Here is a 15,031-nt window from a genome sequence, read left to right on the forward strand (position 1 = left end):
TCATTTTGCCCGTACCTAGTTAATCACAAAACTCTGAGAAACGGACTATCTCTACTGTATATGTTAAGCTGGTAAATTCCCTTAAAGTGTAAGCTAAACGATTTTTATTCGTATACAATGCTCAACAATTGTCTGTCAGATTCAACATCTGTTAAAGTCGGCAGGTACACATAATTAAATATTCCAGTAATTACATAACAGAAGTTATTACTAAGCAAAGTGACATAATTTTATGACTACCTCAGTTATGCACAAATTGCAGATTTGCACAGATGGAAAGTTATCCGAGGGAAAAATCTAGTTTGTTTTAACTGTTCAAAAATTGACAGAGGTTTTTTTTTTTTTTTTACAAGGAAGTTACCATTTATCAAGGCCCGGAGGCCACTCAGGGATAAAATTATTGCATGTACGGTAATCAATGGGATAATATCGTAGTAATCGCTAGTAATGGAGAGCTGATAGTGCTGTAAGGTGGCAGTTCAACAGGAACTTATGTTGGACTTTAAGACATCCAAGTTGTAGTCAGGTGGGAAACAGGGAAACGGAAGACAGTTCCACAAGCGTGCACTTCTAAGAAAGAAGCTTTGTTCATGGAATCTGTTTTGATTTAGGCACAGATAAAGAGTGGGGAGAATTACTGACAGTGGTTTCAGCTAGACTGGTGTTTATCATGAAAGATTGGTGGGGGGGGCAGGGATTGGAGCTCAGACGAGCAGTTCCTATGGAAATAATAAAACGACTGGCTCGCAACGTCCCTTCTGTGGGAGAGAGGTTGCAGAGAAAAGAAAAGGGCATCCCCCATTAGGCTACGAAGTCTTATTTTGTACTCTGTCAAGGCAGGATAGGCTGTTTTTAGCAGCTCCTGCCCAGATATGGCAGCAGTACTCCATCCTTGATAGAGAATTGCATCAGCAGTGAGATATCTACCGGAGCAGTAAAAAGATCTCAACCATTTTTCCAGTGACCTTGGCAACAGATTTGATGTATGTGTTCCATTTCAGATCAGGAGTAAAGGTTAATCCCAGAAGCTTGTCAAAACATGGAGCCTTCCCAAGACGAGAGCCATCCATTTCAATTGATGCCAGATGGGGATCAGAGCGTTGATGTAAAGATAAAGCGTGGTTTTAAATGCATTAAAAGTAACCATCCACCTCTTCCCCCATTGTACCACGCGCTCAAGATCAGAACTTTGTCATTTATAGCCTTTGATGTGTTACCATAGATGGTCGTGTCATCAGCATGGATTATTTGTTTTGGGAGATCATTAATGTAGATCAGGAAGAGAGTTGGGCCCAGGTTTCTCTACTTAAATATACTGTTCACATACAATGTATATTGTAAGCATTTTAAGTTTATCAATTACTGTCAAACTTTTATATTTTAAGTTAACACTGATTCTTTGCTTCTACGTCGGCAAATAGTTACAGATGCATTTAAAAATATTTACACACTGTTCAGGCCAGCTGGAATTTATATAACTGGTCAATACATGTTAATTACTGAAAAACTAGTTTTAAACAAAACCATTTTAAAACAAAACTAATGCGTTTTAATACCTTGTAACATTTGCTAATCAAATTTTTTCCACTTGTATTAGGTTGACAAAGTTCTTGCGGATTTTAACTTTTAAATTCCAATGAATATATCTTGGTTTAAATAAAAATTTATTGATCGAAATAAGCATTATCAGAATAAACACTTTTTGCCAATGCAAAACAAGTGTATTTATGCCAGTAACATAAAAATCTTGCGTTCTGGTGGCGACAAAGTTGCGGAAGGTGTTCTTGATATTGCTTAGGTTTTTGGAGCATTTCTCACAGTTGTCAAGATGTTTGAGAAAGTGGTAACAGGTCTGGAGAGTATTGCGAATGAGGCAGTTTCGTAGCCCAATTCGTTCAACTTCTGCAGGATCAGTTTAGCAACGTGTGATTGGGCATTTTCGTGGGGGAGAATTGTTTTTCTTTTCTGTTGACTAATACTGGATGTTAAAGTTTCTGATGCATTTCATCCATTTGTTGACAGTACTTCACCACCGTAATGATTTAGCCTGCATTAAAAAAACAAAAACAAAAACTAATGAATGAGATGAGTCGCAGACCACTAAATAGTCAACATTACCTTCTTTTGATGCGATTCTGGCTTTGGAAGTGTCATGGAGCTTCATAGATGTCTAACCACCGAGCTAAGCATCACCGGTTGCTGTAAAGAACCCACTTTTCATCGCAAGTCGCAACCTGGTTAAGAAACTGGTCTTTCTTGTTGCGTAAAAGATGACACTTCATAGTAGCATTTCTTTTAGTTCAATTTGTGGGGCACTCAAGTTTTTTTTTTTTTTTTTTTTTTTTGTCTTTCTAATCTCAAGTGGTTGGAAATCCACATATACACGTCTAATTCAAAAGCAAGTTCTGGAACAGTTGTGCATGAATTGGCTTTGACTAAGGCTCTTAATTGATTGTTGTCAACATCCAATGGTTGACCTCTATGCACAAGAATCTTGTCGCTGCCACAAAATTTCTTAAACCACCCTTGTGCTGGACATTCAGTAGTAGTTCCTGGGTCAAACGCTTTCTTGATATTGCAAGCTGTTTCACCAGCTTTTCGGCCTAGCTTCAATTGAAATAAATTGTGCAAATTTGCTTTATTTTTTTTTAACTTGTATTCAACATTCTGAAAGCCATAACTGTTTTAAAACGATGGTAATTTAAACAATTAGAGCAAAAAATGCTCTTTACAATGATGTATTAAGTAAAGGTATAACAAACTTGAAATCAAAATTGAAAATTCAGCAAGAACTTTCTTGTCAACCTGATATTTATATAAACTATGCAACTATGGCTAATGGTGCAGGTTTTATTAGGAATCTGAGTGAATGATCTAATTAATGCAATTGATTATTCTATCAGATCTAACTGCAGTCATTTAATCAGTACTTGTAAATGGTATGAACCTAAACCCTCTATTTCAGCTTTGGGAACTGAAATCATTTTGCTTTGATGTTCAATGTCTTAAACTTTATTGATCATTATAGTTCCTATCTCTAAATTTTAGGACTGTCTGCTTTGTTAGTAGATTGAAATCGATTCTGTTAAACCTAACTCTATTTTCCTACGAAAAAGAAAAGGAATTTCTGAGTAACTGGAATCTCTTGCGCAAAATTGTTCATGATGGACTTTTGTGACCCAACAAGTTGTAGAAACTTGTAACAGTTCAGTTGTAAAACCTCTGCCATCAGTCCTATAGAATGAATACTAATCTTGGATTTTGAAAGATTCCTTGCCTACCCTGCAGAAAAAGCCACATTTTAAAATTTGTCCTGAGCATGTCCATCTTAAAAACCACAAATAATTCTCAATAGCAAGTAAGAGTACAGAGATCATCTCTTAACTATAACTTAGTATTGGCTTCAGGAAAGACAAATTTTGCTTCAATTAAGGAAATGACTTTGAAAGAAACTTAACCAGAGATTAGATTGGAAGTCTATTTCTAAAAGCCATCAAACACATACCAGTATGTAAATTGATTTTTATCCGAATATACACATAGCTATTAAGATTTCTGAAGTTTTTGTTGGTTTCTTTTAAGTCTTCAAAATTATGTTTCAAGATAAACTGAGTAATTTTGTATGAAAAAGTGTTGGGTTTTGTGATTTCCTTTTTATTAAAATATAAATTCTTACTAAATATAAAATTCTTACAAAGTGTAAATGTTACATTTTTGTTGGTTAGATGGTTTTTTTTTTCAACATATCAACCCTATTTCATCATTTAATGCTATGTCATTTGTAGATTCTGATGCATAAGTTAGAGTAGATGTGATGGATCGGAGATACTGAAATGAACTATGGAATCATCTGCTCTTTAATTCGCTTCGACGCAACAATAACATCAGAAAAGGGGAATAGGAACATCCTCATATCATTTTGGAGTAAAATATCAATTTAAGTGAATTGTTTCTGATCATTTATAGTCTGTTTTGACATTAAATAATTCAAGAAGGCTTTAATTGGGTATACAGTCCAACTTCTAGGATTTCAGAATGGCTTGATATTTCTGAGATTGATTCAAACTCCTAAGCATTTTTGAGTCCAACTTCACAACCCTGGTTTATCTGCTGTAAAAATTGGTAAAAATCTTGCAATTTGAATTGTCAAGATTAATTAAAACTATCTTTTATAATCCTAACATGATTAGTTACATTATTTTAAGTAAACTTTTGTTTACTTTCCTTGTAAAAATACATAAAATGTATTCAATGCCATATTTTTCTGGTTGGATGTTATAGAAGTTTACAATCACTACTACTGAAAAACCATTTGTCCAGGGTGGTTTGAGCTGGCTCCGTCCTCATCACTACTACTTCTCTTATAAAGGCTGTACAGCCCTGATGATTTGAAGTTAACGATTGAGTGATCTGTAGCCACTTGTTCTGATGGCAAATTCCATTAAGGTTGAATTCCAAGTTTACTTTAACCAAGTTTTGTGAATAGTGTTCAAATACTAAGATAACCAAAACTGTCTTCACCTTTTTGAAGCCGAACAGTAATCAAACTAATAATACATTCTACATTGAGTTATTGCAGTCCCATTGTTTCGTAGTACTCTAATATGAAGATGCTACTTAAGAGGATCTTTAGCAAACCGTTAAGTATATAAATACTGGTACAGAACAAATTTCCTGTTTGGTATATTTGTAACCTACTCTGACACAGCTCACAAGTGATTGTTTGTAATACTAACAAACTCCTCGTGGTGTTTATTAATTGCTCTTAGTCTGTGTGTGGTGGGGCATACTTTTTAAAGGACTAGAGATATTTACAAAAAATACAACCCTTTCAGCACCTTTACCTCGAACTTGAAAATGCCAGAAGAGGCAAAGTCAATAAATGAAATCTGCAATCATTACTACATATAAGGTTAAACAAATGATTGTTACAAAGATATTGTGATATTGAAAATGCTAATCTCGTCCTTTGGGTAATTATTACTTTTTTTTTTTTATTTTTTTTTTATGATAGCTATTAGAGTAAGGTAAACGGGTATTAAGTGTAACTTTGTCCAACCAGTAAAGGGTGTTTATTCTGAAGGCCGTTCTTAACATGAGGTTAGGCAACCTGATTGACAAAAAAAAAAAAAAAAAAAATCCAATGAACTTTATAATAGTTTTACATCTATTTACTAAATGCCTACTAAAGATTCTTAAGGACATGCTATTCCAAAATAGTCTGAAATTAATTAGAAAAGAATTTTTCTGTTGAAGCCATTTCATTTTGGTAGCAATATATCGGGTAGGTAAAGGTGATAAGCACTGCCGATACATTTTTTTTTTCCTTTATAGAAAGATGAACAAAATCTTTCCATTTACATAAAATGTTTGTTTTGACTAAAACCTCAAAAATCAAACAGTTATGGGTTCCTTATTCAATGCAGTATGCAAGCTAGTTTATCTTCAGACCTTGATTTTTCAAAGCGAAAAGATAAAGAATAGGATTCCATGGGTGATGTTTCTAACAAAGGGGGAAGAATTATTTCCTGGCTTATCATTGGCTAGTTTTTGACATTGAAGTAGTCAAGTTCCTGACATAAAGTGGTTTCGTGCTTTGTCTGGAGCAATTTTCATTAAGTTTTCACACAGAGGTATCTTCATGCTGATTGCCATTTACATGGTCTTATGCAGCACTAAAAGATTTAAATCATAATATTTAAATATAAATATTAAATTGGATGTGTATTGTGGTTGATTTCACTTATAGAACTATTTATTTAGAATAAAATGAATTAACCAAAGAGTTATATCCAAAAAATGAATATAAAATTGCTCGTAATCGTAACATTTTTAATCTATTTCTTAGATAGAATATGTGGAGGGGGTAGTGCTATTATCTTTTGATCAGTGATGGAAAAGTCCTTGATGAGAAATGCTGCAATAGCCACTCTGCTTCGCAAGGCTCATCCTTTAACTGGGGTTTGTTCCTCAAAGTGTGGGGGTGGGGGCTCCAGTAGTCTCTACTACCACTGGAGTAAAATCTGTTTGCAAAAGATTTTTTTTTTTTTTTTTAATCTTTAATTATTCATTCACAATTGCAAACCTTGCTTATTGAAAAAATGTCTTCACAGCTAGCAGCTCAATTTCAAATAAAATGAAATTAGGGCATGTATAGACAACAAAAGGAAAGTTGTCAAGAAATATTTATAAAAGAAATAAGTATATAATAAATATTTATATAATAAATAAATGCTACCAAAAGCAAGGTAATCTATTCTTCTACATTCCTGGATAAGTTTTTTGTGTTTTAACTTATTTTAAAACATTTTAGTTTGAAAACACAATTAGTGCTTAAGTTAGGACAACCACAATATAGCAGACCTGAGACTGTCATTTTTGGAATCTCAATCACTTGAAAATGAAACAAAATACTTTTAAAAATGCACCTAATAAATGTCACAAATCGGTTTTATTTTGCAATAAATAATTTAGATATTTGTAAAAACAAAAACAAAGCTTCATTTATGTTGTGTTGATTGGACTATTCTCATCTTGAGTGTTATTTGTGCAACATTTCGGTTGGATTAGACTGAGGACGGTCAAAGACTAATCCAACAAACATTGCATAAATGTACAAAATGAGAATAGTCGGACCAATACAAATGTAAACAATCGGCCATCCTCTAAAAAAAACCCCCAAAAAACAGAACTTTAAGCATCATTTATGATCAACAATATTAGTAGGACGTTAAAATGTAGATAAGTGAGTAACTTATTTTTACAATTAAAATGTGATTTAAATGTAATTTTAAAATGTTTTTATTGTGTGTGGCAACAGCATATGAAAAAAAAAATTAACTGTATTATGAAATGTGACATTAGCTGAACACGCGTTCATTTATTATTTCATCTTATTGAAACAATACAATAAGATTTTCTCATGCTCTTTCCCATATTTCTGAATAAATTTCATATCATTAGAATTTTCTTTAAAAACACTTGACTGTGTGTATTCATGACACATTTCGTTATAACCACTATCATATTTCATTCTAAAAGTCATAAACTGATTATATCTATTAAGAAATCCTTTGATTAAAAATGTTTGCTTATAAATGGATAATGTAGAGTTATATGCAAAAATACTACAGACAAGATATGAAGCCACTTGATGCAAGGAGCTTAAAAAAATACTACTTCCAGGTTATAAAATTAAACTAACCAATGATAAGTGTTAGGATGAATAGATTTGGGCCCAGAAAACAGTAATTCTTCCCTCTTTGTCAGAAATATCACTCATGGAATGTGAGGATTCAAGGGACAAAATAAGGTAAGCAAGAGTGATAAGGCTGACAAAAGTAAACCCAAATTCCACTTTCTACTCCACTATATGATAATGAATAGTGAATTTAGGGTGTGTGTAGATATGCTACCAATTTAGATGAGTTACTCTTTCTCTAAATGTTCAGTTTCATTAAGAAATATAAGATGGTGGTTGAAGCAGCATACAGAAATAGATGACTTGTTCAAGCAATTAGAATTAACATTGAATTATTTTCAAACATAACTCAACCCCAGAACTACGGAAATCAAAGTTGATCAAGTTGCCTTTGTTATGATTAAGACTATAATTCATTTATTACCACCATATTGATTCTGTGGTGACAATATGATTGAGATAATAATTTTTATTATAAAACGTTTTACAGATTGGGGGTCAGGATATTGTTTTTGTCCAGGAATTTTAAAAGTATTTCAATAAGATTTGCTGGCTAATGCATGTTTATACTGTATACCAAAGAGTTTATTAACCTGCTATTAAAATGGATTTTGGTTTATATCTACTTTTATTTCAGAAGAACCAAAAGTTGTGAAGGCTCCTCCTGAAGGAAAGAAAATTGATTTTGTTAAGGTAACTAAAATTATACTTTTAATGAAAAAGCTTGTTTAACACTTTCAGTTTGAAAATTGAATTCATTTCATGACTTTGCAATAATAAAAAAAAATTCCCATATGCTGCAATAAGTGGGTACACAACCAGTGATTTCCTAATATCATTGTGACAATCTGAATTCTTTTCAGTGTACATGATTGCTAAACTATTTTTCAAATAATCGAAACTAAAGCTTTTAATTTTATTATTGAAAATATTTTAAAAACAAACACTAAGGTTAAATAAAGGACTTTTGTATATTTTATACCATACTTTTTTGTACTGTCTGAAATTAAACTTGTAAAGTATGACTTTATATTTTCATTTCACTGTAATAATGCTCTGCGCCCCAATATTATGCATTTCTTTATCCTACTAGAGCTTCATATTAAAAAAACACAAAACTTCTATATTTTTCTAATTTACTACAGGAATATCCATAAAAATTTGATTGCACTGAGATGGTTAAACGAGTATTTTATCAACCTTTTATTTTTAATGTTTCTAAAAAATCTTTAAAAATTTGACAATTTTTTTAATTATAAAAATTGTTATTTTAACATGCATAATAAATCAAATTATTTCAGTAATCATGTTTACTTCTAAATGAAACTGTTTTTGTTTTAATTTATAGCCGAAACATGTGCAACAGCCTGAATCTGATTCTTCAAATGGTTTTCAAGATGAAAACTGGCCTGCTCTAAGTGAAGTAACTGATGTAAGTTATTTTCTTGGTAATTTTTGTATGGATGTGAAACCTGGCCAGTGCATGGTAGAGAATATGAATTGCATAGAGATATAGCAGAATGAATGTGTCAGACAGGATTAGATCTGATCTCAGAAAGCTAAATCTGCATAGTATATATGCAAAATGACTTTGTTGATTTAGTGACATTGAAAGAATAGTTGTCAGATTAGATGTGGAACATTTCAGGTTGCAGTCGGTTGACAGGTGTGTGTCAAGGAAAATGTTAGGAAGTGATAAGAATGGACTTGAGAAAGAGGGATAAATAAAGACTTTGCCAGAGATAAATTAATTTGGAAGTTCATTTCTAAAAGCTAACACATACTAGTATGTAAAACAGCTGTTAAGCCAAATATGCTGAAATACAAAATTTTTCTAACATGTCTCTAAACTTCAAACTATTTTAAAGTCTTCTTGATCTGAAAGTTTAACAAATTGTTTGCAACACTGTAGTGTATAAAACACCTAAATAAAATAAAGAAAACTAATATATAACTAGCAATGTTGCTCAGTTTGTGTGGAAGGCTATACCTCTGTGTAGTAAAGGAATTTTTTTTTTTTTTTTTTTTTTTTTTTTTTTGATAGGTCTTCTCTCCTTCATTTCCTATGCTGTTCAAAAATGTGCCTATCTGAACAAAATCAATCCCCGCTCCAATAAGACAAGTTTTTTTTTGTTTTTGTTTTTTTAAGAGAAATTTTAGATTTTAGCATATGTGCAATATAATCGAAGGCTTCAAATTTAGAAAGAAAGGAAACTGAAAAAAACATCAGATACGTTCACAAAAATAACAATTCACCAACTAGCACAAAAATGCAAAAGTAAATGAAGCAATTGAACCATCATACTAGACTTTATCATTTGAAATTTCAAGTCATTATATAAAAATAATTTGATAAAATCAACATTAGATTCTATCCAGTGTAATGTAGACTACAGTGCATTGTGAATTGTCACTGTAGAGAGGTGTGTGAAGCTGCTTCCTGGTGCATCATGGTGGATCCCAGACTAGAGCAGGCAATCTATCAATTTGAAAAATAGATGATTTCACCAATTTCCATGACAAAAGTATTGGAAGTATGAAACCTTCATTGCCAGGAATTGAATGAGGCTCAATGTCAGGTCACCCTGCTAATGTGTGTATAAATTAGTTATTTACTTAAAATAATTGTTAGAAGTAAACTAAATATAGTTCACATTATCTACTGTTAAATTTAGAGGCTGTTAACAACCCACAAAAATAAACTCAAAACTTTCCAATATCATAGAAAGAAATTATAACAAACTAGCCTAGATGCCCGACGTTGTCTGGGTATTTGGAGGTGTTTTAAAAAAAAAAAAAAAAAAAAAAAATTAGGCAAAAAAAAAAATGTGACAGCTTTGTTGCATCCTTCATCAAATCTGAAGTGACTAATGTTTAAATTAAGGCTAGTCAATCGGAAAGAGGGGATGGCTTTTGAATATATCAGCGAAAAAGGCGACCTCTTCCTCCCCACTACCACCTGTCGAAAAGTGCTCAGTTAAGAGTGAAGGAATTAATGTTTTTGGCCAATTTTTTGATATTTGTCGTCCGAAGGGTCGAGCTTCAAAAATACCGATCTCATGAAAATCCGTTGCCTTTGTTGAAAGTTTTATACATACATACATTTAAACAGGCTGAGATATTATAGGTAATCTAACCAAGTTTTTATTTTGATTAGTAATATCAAAAATATTGTCACAAGTCCATTAACCACTACTCAAGTATTTTATAGGATGAATAAATTTTACTTCGCCACTTGTAAATTTTAACGATACTTAAATCTGTAATCGTTCATTTCTTTTTATGAAGCCTCGTTTAAAAAATTTTTTTGATTTTGGCAAACCTTGCATAATTATTGTAATTTATTTAATAAATTCACTCATTGAATACACACTATAACTTCATTGTTTTCAAGTATAGAAACTAAACATTTTTTTTTCTCGCATGTTTACTGATCTTTTAGTCTTGCAAAACAAACACTAGATTATCCTAATTTTACTTGCATAACTAGAATTTCTTTAAATTGTCTTTTCATACTGTTCTGTCATTTATGGAATAATATGACTGACGATTAAATCTTTATCTTATTTTAAAATATATAGTTTACGTATTTACAAAAAAAACATCCTGTATCATCTATAATATAAATCTCACCTGTCTGTTTAAATGTATGTTTATATGTCTGCCTAAAACTTTCGACAGAAGCGACTGATTTTCACAAGATCAGTATCATTTTAGAGCCCAACCCTTCGGACAAAATATATTAAAAAAAAAATTGGCCAAAACATTAATTCCTTCATCCTGAACTGGGCACTTTTCTGCAGGGAGGGTCACTTTTTTTTTGCTGATATTTTCGAAAGTCATCCCTCTCTTTTCGATTGTCTAGCCTTAATTTAAACCTGTGTCACTTATGGTTTGGGGATGGCTGCAACAGCAAAGACATGGTTTTTTTTTGTTTTTTTTTTCCTCTCCCCTCCCCCACATTCTGTTCCTTCTTCGTGGTATGGATTCGAGCCTGCCTGCTACCATTTTTTTCTTTTTTTTTGCTCACACACCTCCAAACACCTGGACAACGCCGAGCACTCACGCTAGTGATAATTATAGTCACTGAACTTCATAATTGCTGTAAATTCACACATTAAATATGCTACATATTGTAGCTTATTTTATTTAACCACACAAATGTGATGGTTTGATTAGTTTTTAGGTTTTTATTTTTTTATACTGCCTTTTCACCCCCAAACAAGGCCTGGTAAGAAGCTACTGTTTGTGACAAAATATTTAGGGATACTATCAAGGGAGTTGAGCAGCAAAATGTCTGCTCACATTACACTTGAATTTCTGCTTGTGAGTACAGTCAGGGAAGCAGCGACTCTGATGGTCACTACAAAGTTTAGTAATACGAAGGAAGAAACTATTTGAATAGAAGGCTTTCTGACGTCTAGGAATCTCTACAGTAGAGGTGGGATTTTACTGCTTACGGTATTTGGAGTTTATCGAAGCACTTTCCATTAAAATACTTGTAAAATAGGCACAGATGCAACATTTTGTCAATGGGACAGTGGTTCGAGTTTGGTTGACAGTGCGGGATCTATTAGGTTGGCGACTCTTTTCAACCCTGTCTAGGCGTGAGACTAGTAGCAGATGCATTAGCCTAAATGTTACAACAATACTTTATGCATGGACGAATAGCAGCCTTGTAGAAATATAGGATACTCTGACATGGTAGAGATAGCCCATTTTCTAACAAACTTGGCAATAGGGGGCTATACGGACAAATTTCTTTAGTTGACCTTTGAAAACTAAAAATTTTCATTTACTAGATAATTGGAAAAGTTATTAGCCAAACAAACCAACATGAGTTTTGGAATATGACATTTTCATTTTATGACGAGTAATGTTCATCAAAAGATTTTTCTGTTCATTTTTTAAATAAGTGTAATTCTAAATATGCTCCAAATTTTATGTTCAGACTTGAAGGTATAAACATTCGAATTTCTGATTTTTAACAAAAAAAAAAAAAAAAATTCTATTAAACTTTTATTGTATTGTTTAAATTTGTCTTTGCTCGTTTTATTAAAAAAAAAAAATGGTTGAAAAGATATTTTTCACTCTGTAATGAACTTTGGAACATTTTCAGTAAAAAAAAAAAATACAATTCAGTTGCCAAAAGATAAGCTTTTTATTATTTATAAAAACTATTTTGAAAACTCACTTACAACTGTTTCATTCGCAACATAAAGCCCTCGATGTAATTGTTTCCATTCATGTTCTTGGTGAATGTTAAACCAAGAAGTTATAGCTTTCAGGTAGTGTATCATTAGCCATGGCTATAGATGGTTGAGGTTTTTTGTAATTTTTAAAGGAAAGAAGCTTGTCCTTGATAGCATCGAATGTTACCATCCGTTTATATTCTCATTCTGTTACAAACTAAGGGTCTTCCTCTAAGTTTTCAGCCATTTCCTTAGATGTGTTCATTCGTTTTCCTCCTCATATGTTATAAAGCATGGTCAACATTACCCATTTTTTGAGATAATTTTATCAAGGTCATTTATAAATATGAGGATGGTTCAAGAATCGACCCGAGGCACACCCACATCATGTTTGGATATATGACCGAGAACAATCTGTATTTTTCTCTAAGAAAAATTTGGTTATACGAAGTATTTATCCCGTAATACCATATGATTTAATTTTCGTAAAAATTGTACCATATCCTGTCAAAGGGCTTAGATATATCTAAGGTTACAGCCTAGCTGCCCTCTGCCTTATCCAGTGCATGGTGTATATGTTCATAGATTACACTTAGGATATCTAATAGTAGAACAAGCTGGCCTAAATCCATGCTGTTGGTTGGAAAAAAAACTTAATATCTACGAAGTGGTGGACTAGTGCTTGATTAATTAAGGACTAAAGATTTTGGTGAAGAGAGGGAGGAAGTTCATGGAGTGATAATTTAGTGGGTCACTTCTTTTGCCACAATTCTTGTAAACTTGTACCACAGAAACAATTTTCCAACTATCAGGAAAGCAAGATTCTGTAAGGCATTTGTTGAAGGGTTTGGAGACGACTGGGCCAACCTTAGTGGAGCATTTTTTTTAATAGTATAGCTTGGATGAGATATGGCCCACATGTCTTTAAGGTATCTAGATTTTTTTTATATTATCTCTCAATTGGGAAGGTGTTATCTTCAGATATTGTGGTTTCTTTTCACAAAGGAAAATCTAGGATAGTATTTTGCTGGGTCCAAAGTGTAGTTGGAGGTAAATTGTCAGGCAAGCAGATTAGCCTTCTCTGTTGCTGTGCAAACAATTTCATGGTTGTTGGATATTCGAAATTGATTGTCCATTATTTACTATGCTGTTATATTTTCTGTAACTTTGTCTTCTCTTAGCTGCGGCTATTTCACTCTTACAATTATTTCTAGTTTCTATATACTTTTGTTTATTTGTACTGGACTTATGTTAGATTAATCTGTGGAATGCATGCTACTTTTGAGCACTGACAACTGTGCAAGCAAATCATTGGGAAGAGTAGGGTTTGCTATAGAACTTCCATGTGGGAAAATGCTCTTCAATTGCTGCTTTGAATCATTCAGTACCCTCATTTGCACGCTTTTCCACAGAAAAAGAAAAGCTCTTTCCCTATGGAGCATCTCAGGTGATCATGATAGCTTCCCAATCAGCCTTCTTGTAATACCTTGTCATTTTGAGCAATGGTTCTTCTAACAGTTTAGTGATGCTGATCATTATCACAGCATGATCAGCATTCTTAAGTGGACAATGGACCTTTGCTACACAATCCTTGGATTTTGTGATCAGGAATTAGTCTAAAAGTGAGGTTTGCTAATCTTGTCGATCTAGGAGACAGGTTAGGAATGTTACTGTCTGTGTTAGGAAATGGGATATAGAAAAGTTATGTGTGATGCTACCAACTGCATCTGTAACTAGAGAAACCAAGCCAGTTACTGTGGTGGACATTAGTCACCAAATACAAGTATTTGGGTGCTGATCTCTGAGGAGAGTGTTGCATCTATGCTGTTAGATTTTTAGTTTCAATGCGAAAACGAACACCACTACTTTAGCCCACATAAGAGAAAGAAAAAAATTATCTACTTAATATAGATAATTTTAGTATAAATATAAATTATGGATAAGTATCTATTCAATATATATGTAATATAAAGCCTTTATAATTCTGCCTTCTAAAGATTAAAAAAAACTAGAGGATAGCCCCCCCCCTCCCATAAGTACAATGTATGAGGCATGTAATTTTATAACCTGAGGAACAGAGCAATTGGTTTTTAACATGTTTGAACAGACAAAATGATCTGAATACAATATTAATGTTCATTAGGAGATACAGGAATAAGGATTTAATCTGTTTATCATACAAAATAGATACCGGTAGTCGTTTTGGAGGCAAAGTAACTAGCCCTTTCACTTCTACATCTAGAAGAATTTTTCCAGTTATTTTGAATGAGGGATTTTAGTATCAGACATTAAGAACCATACATATAGCCAGTATGAGACTTGTATATAAGAATATATTTAAAAAAAAATAATTTAAAAGCTTAAGAGTGAAAAATAGAATGTTATCAGGGAAATTATGACAGGAAATTAAAATTTAAGTAAAATTGTTAAGTTGAACAAAGATGGCGGCGTAGTTCAGATTAGTAACCAAGATGGCGGCCAAGAATTAAATGCAGTCCGTGGCGTAGTAAATGGCGAACTGATTGAATTCAAAATTCCCAAATTTTTATAATTTGGGACGTTTTCATTGGTTGTTTAGCACAGCCGTTGGTTATAAAAATGATTGGCGAATCCATTCGTCTCATACCCCCATCACAAG

At 32.7% G+C, this 15,031-nt stretch overlaps 1 protein-coding gene across 4 annotated transcripts in view; it reads left to right on the forward strand.

Moving 5' to 3' along the window:
* The window catches only part of LOC145254222 (la-related protein 1-like), a 93,579-nt gene that overhangs the window by 14,973 nt on the left and 63,575 nt on the right, over positions 1–15,031 (forward strand). For all 4 annotated transcript variants that reach the window (XM_080113008.1, XM_080113006.1, XM_080113007.1 and 1 more), the window contains exons 3-4: positions 7,839–7,894; positions 8,550–8,633. In XM_080113008.1, coding sequence (XP_079969134.1) covers positions 7,839–7,894; positions 8,550–8,633 — 140 coding nt within the window. The remainder of the gene's footprint in view (positions 1–7,838; positions 7,895–8,549; positions 8,634–15,031) is intronic.

This window comes from Euprymna scolopes, chromosome 3 (assembly GCF_053919585.1).
Source record: "Euprymna scolopes isolate OS-2025 chromosome 3, ASM5391958v1, whole genome shotgun sequence".
Classification (NCBI taxonomy): domain Eukaryota; kingdom Metazoa; phylum Mollusca; class Cephalopoda; order Sepiida; family Sepiolidae; genus Euprymna; species Euprymna scolopes.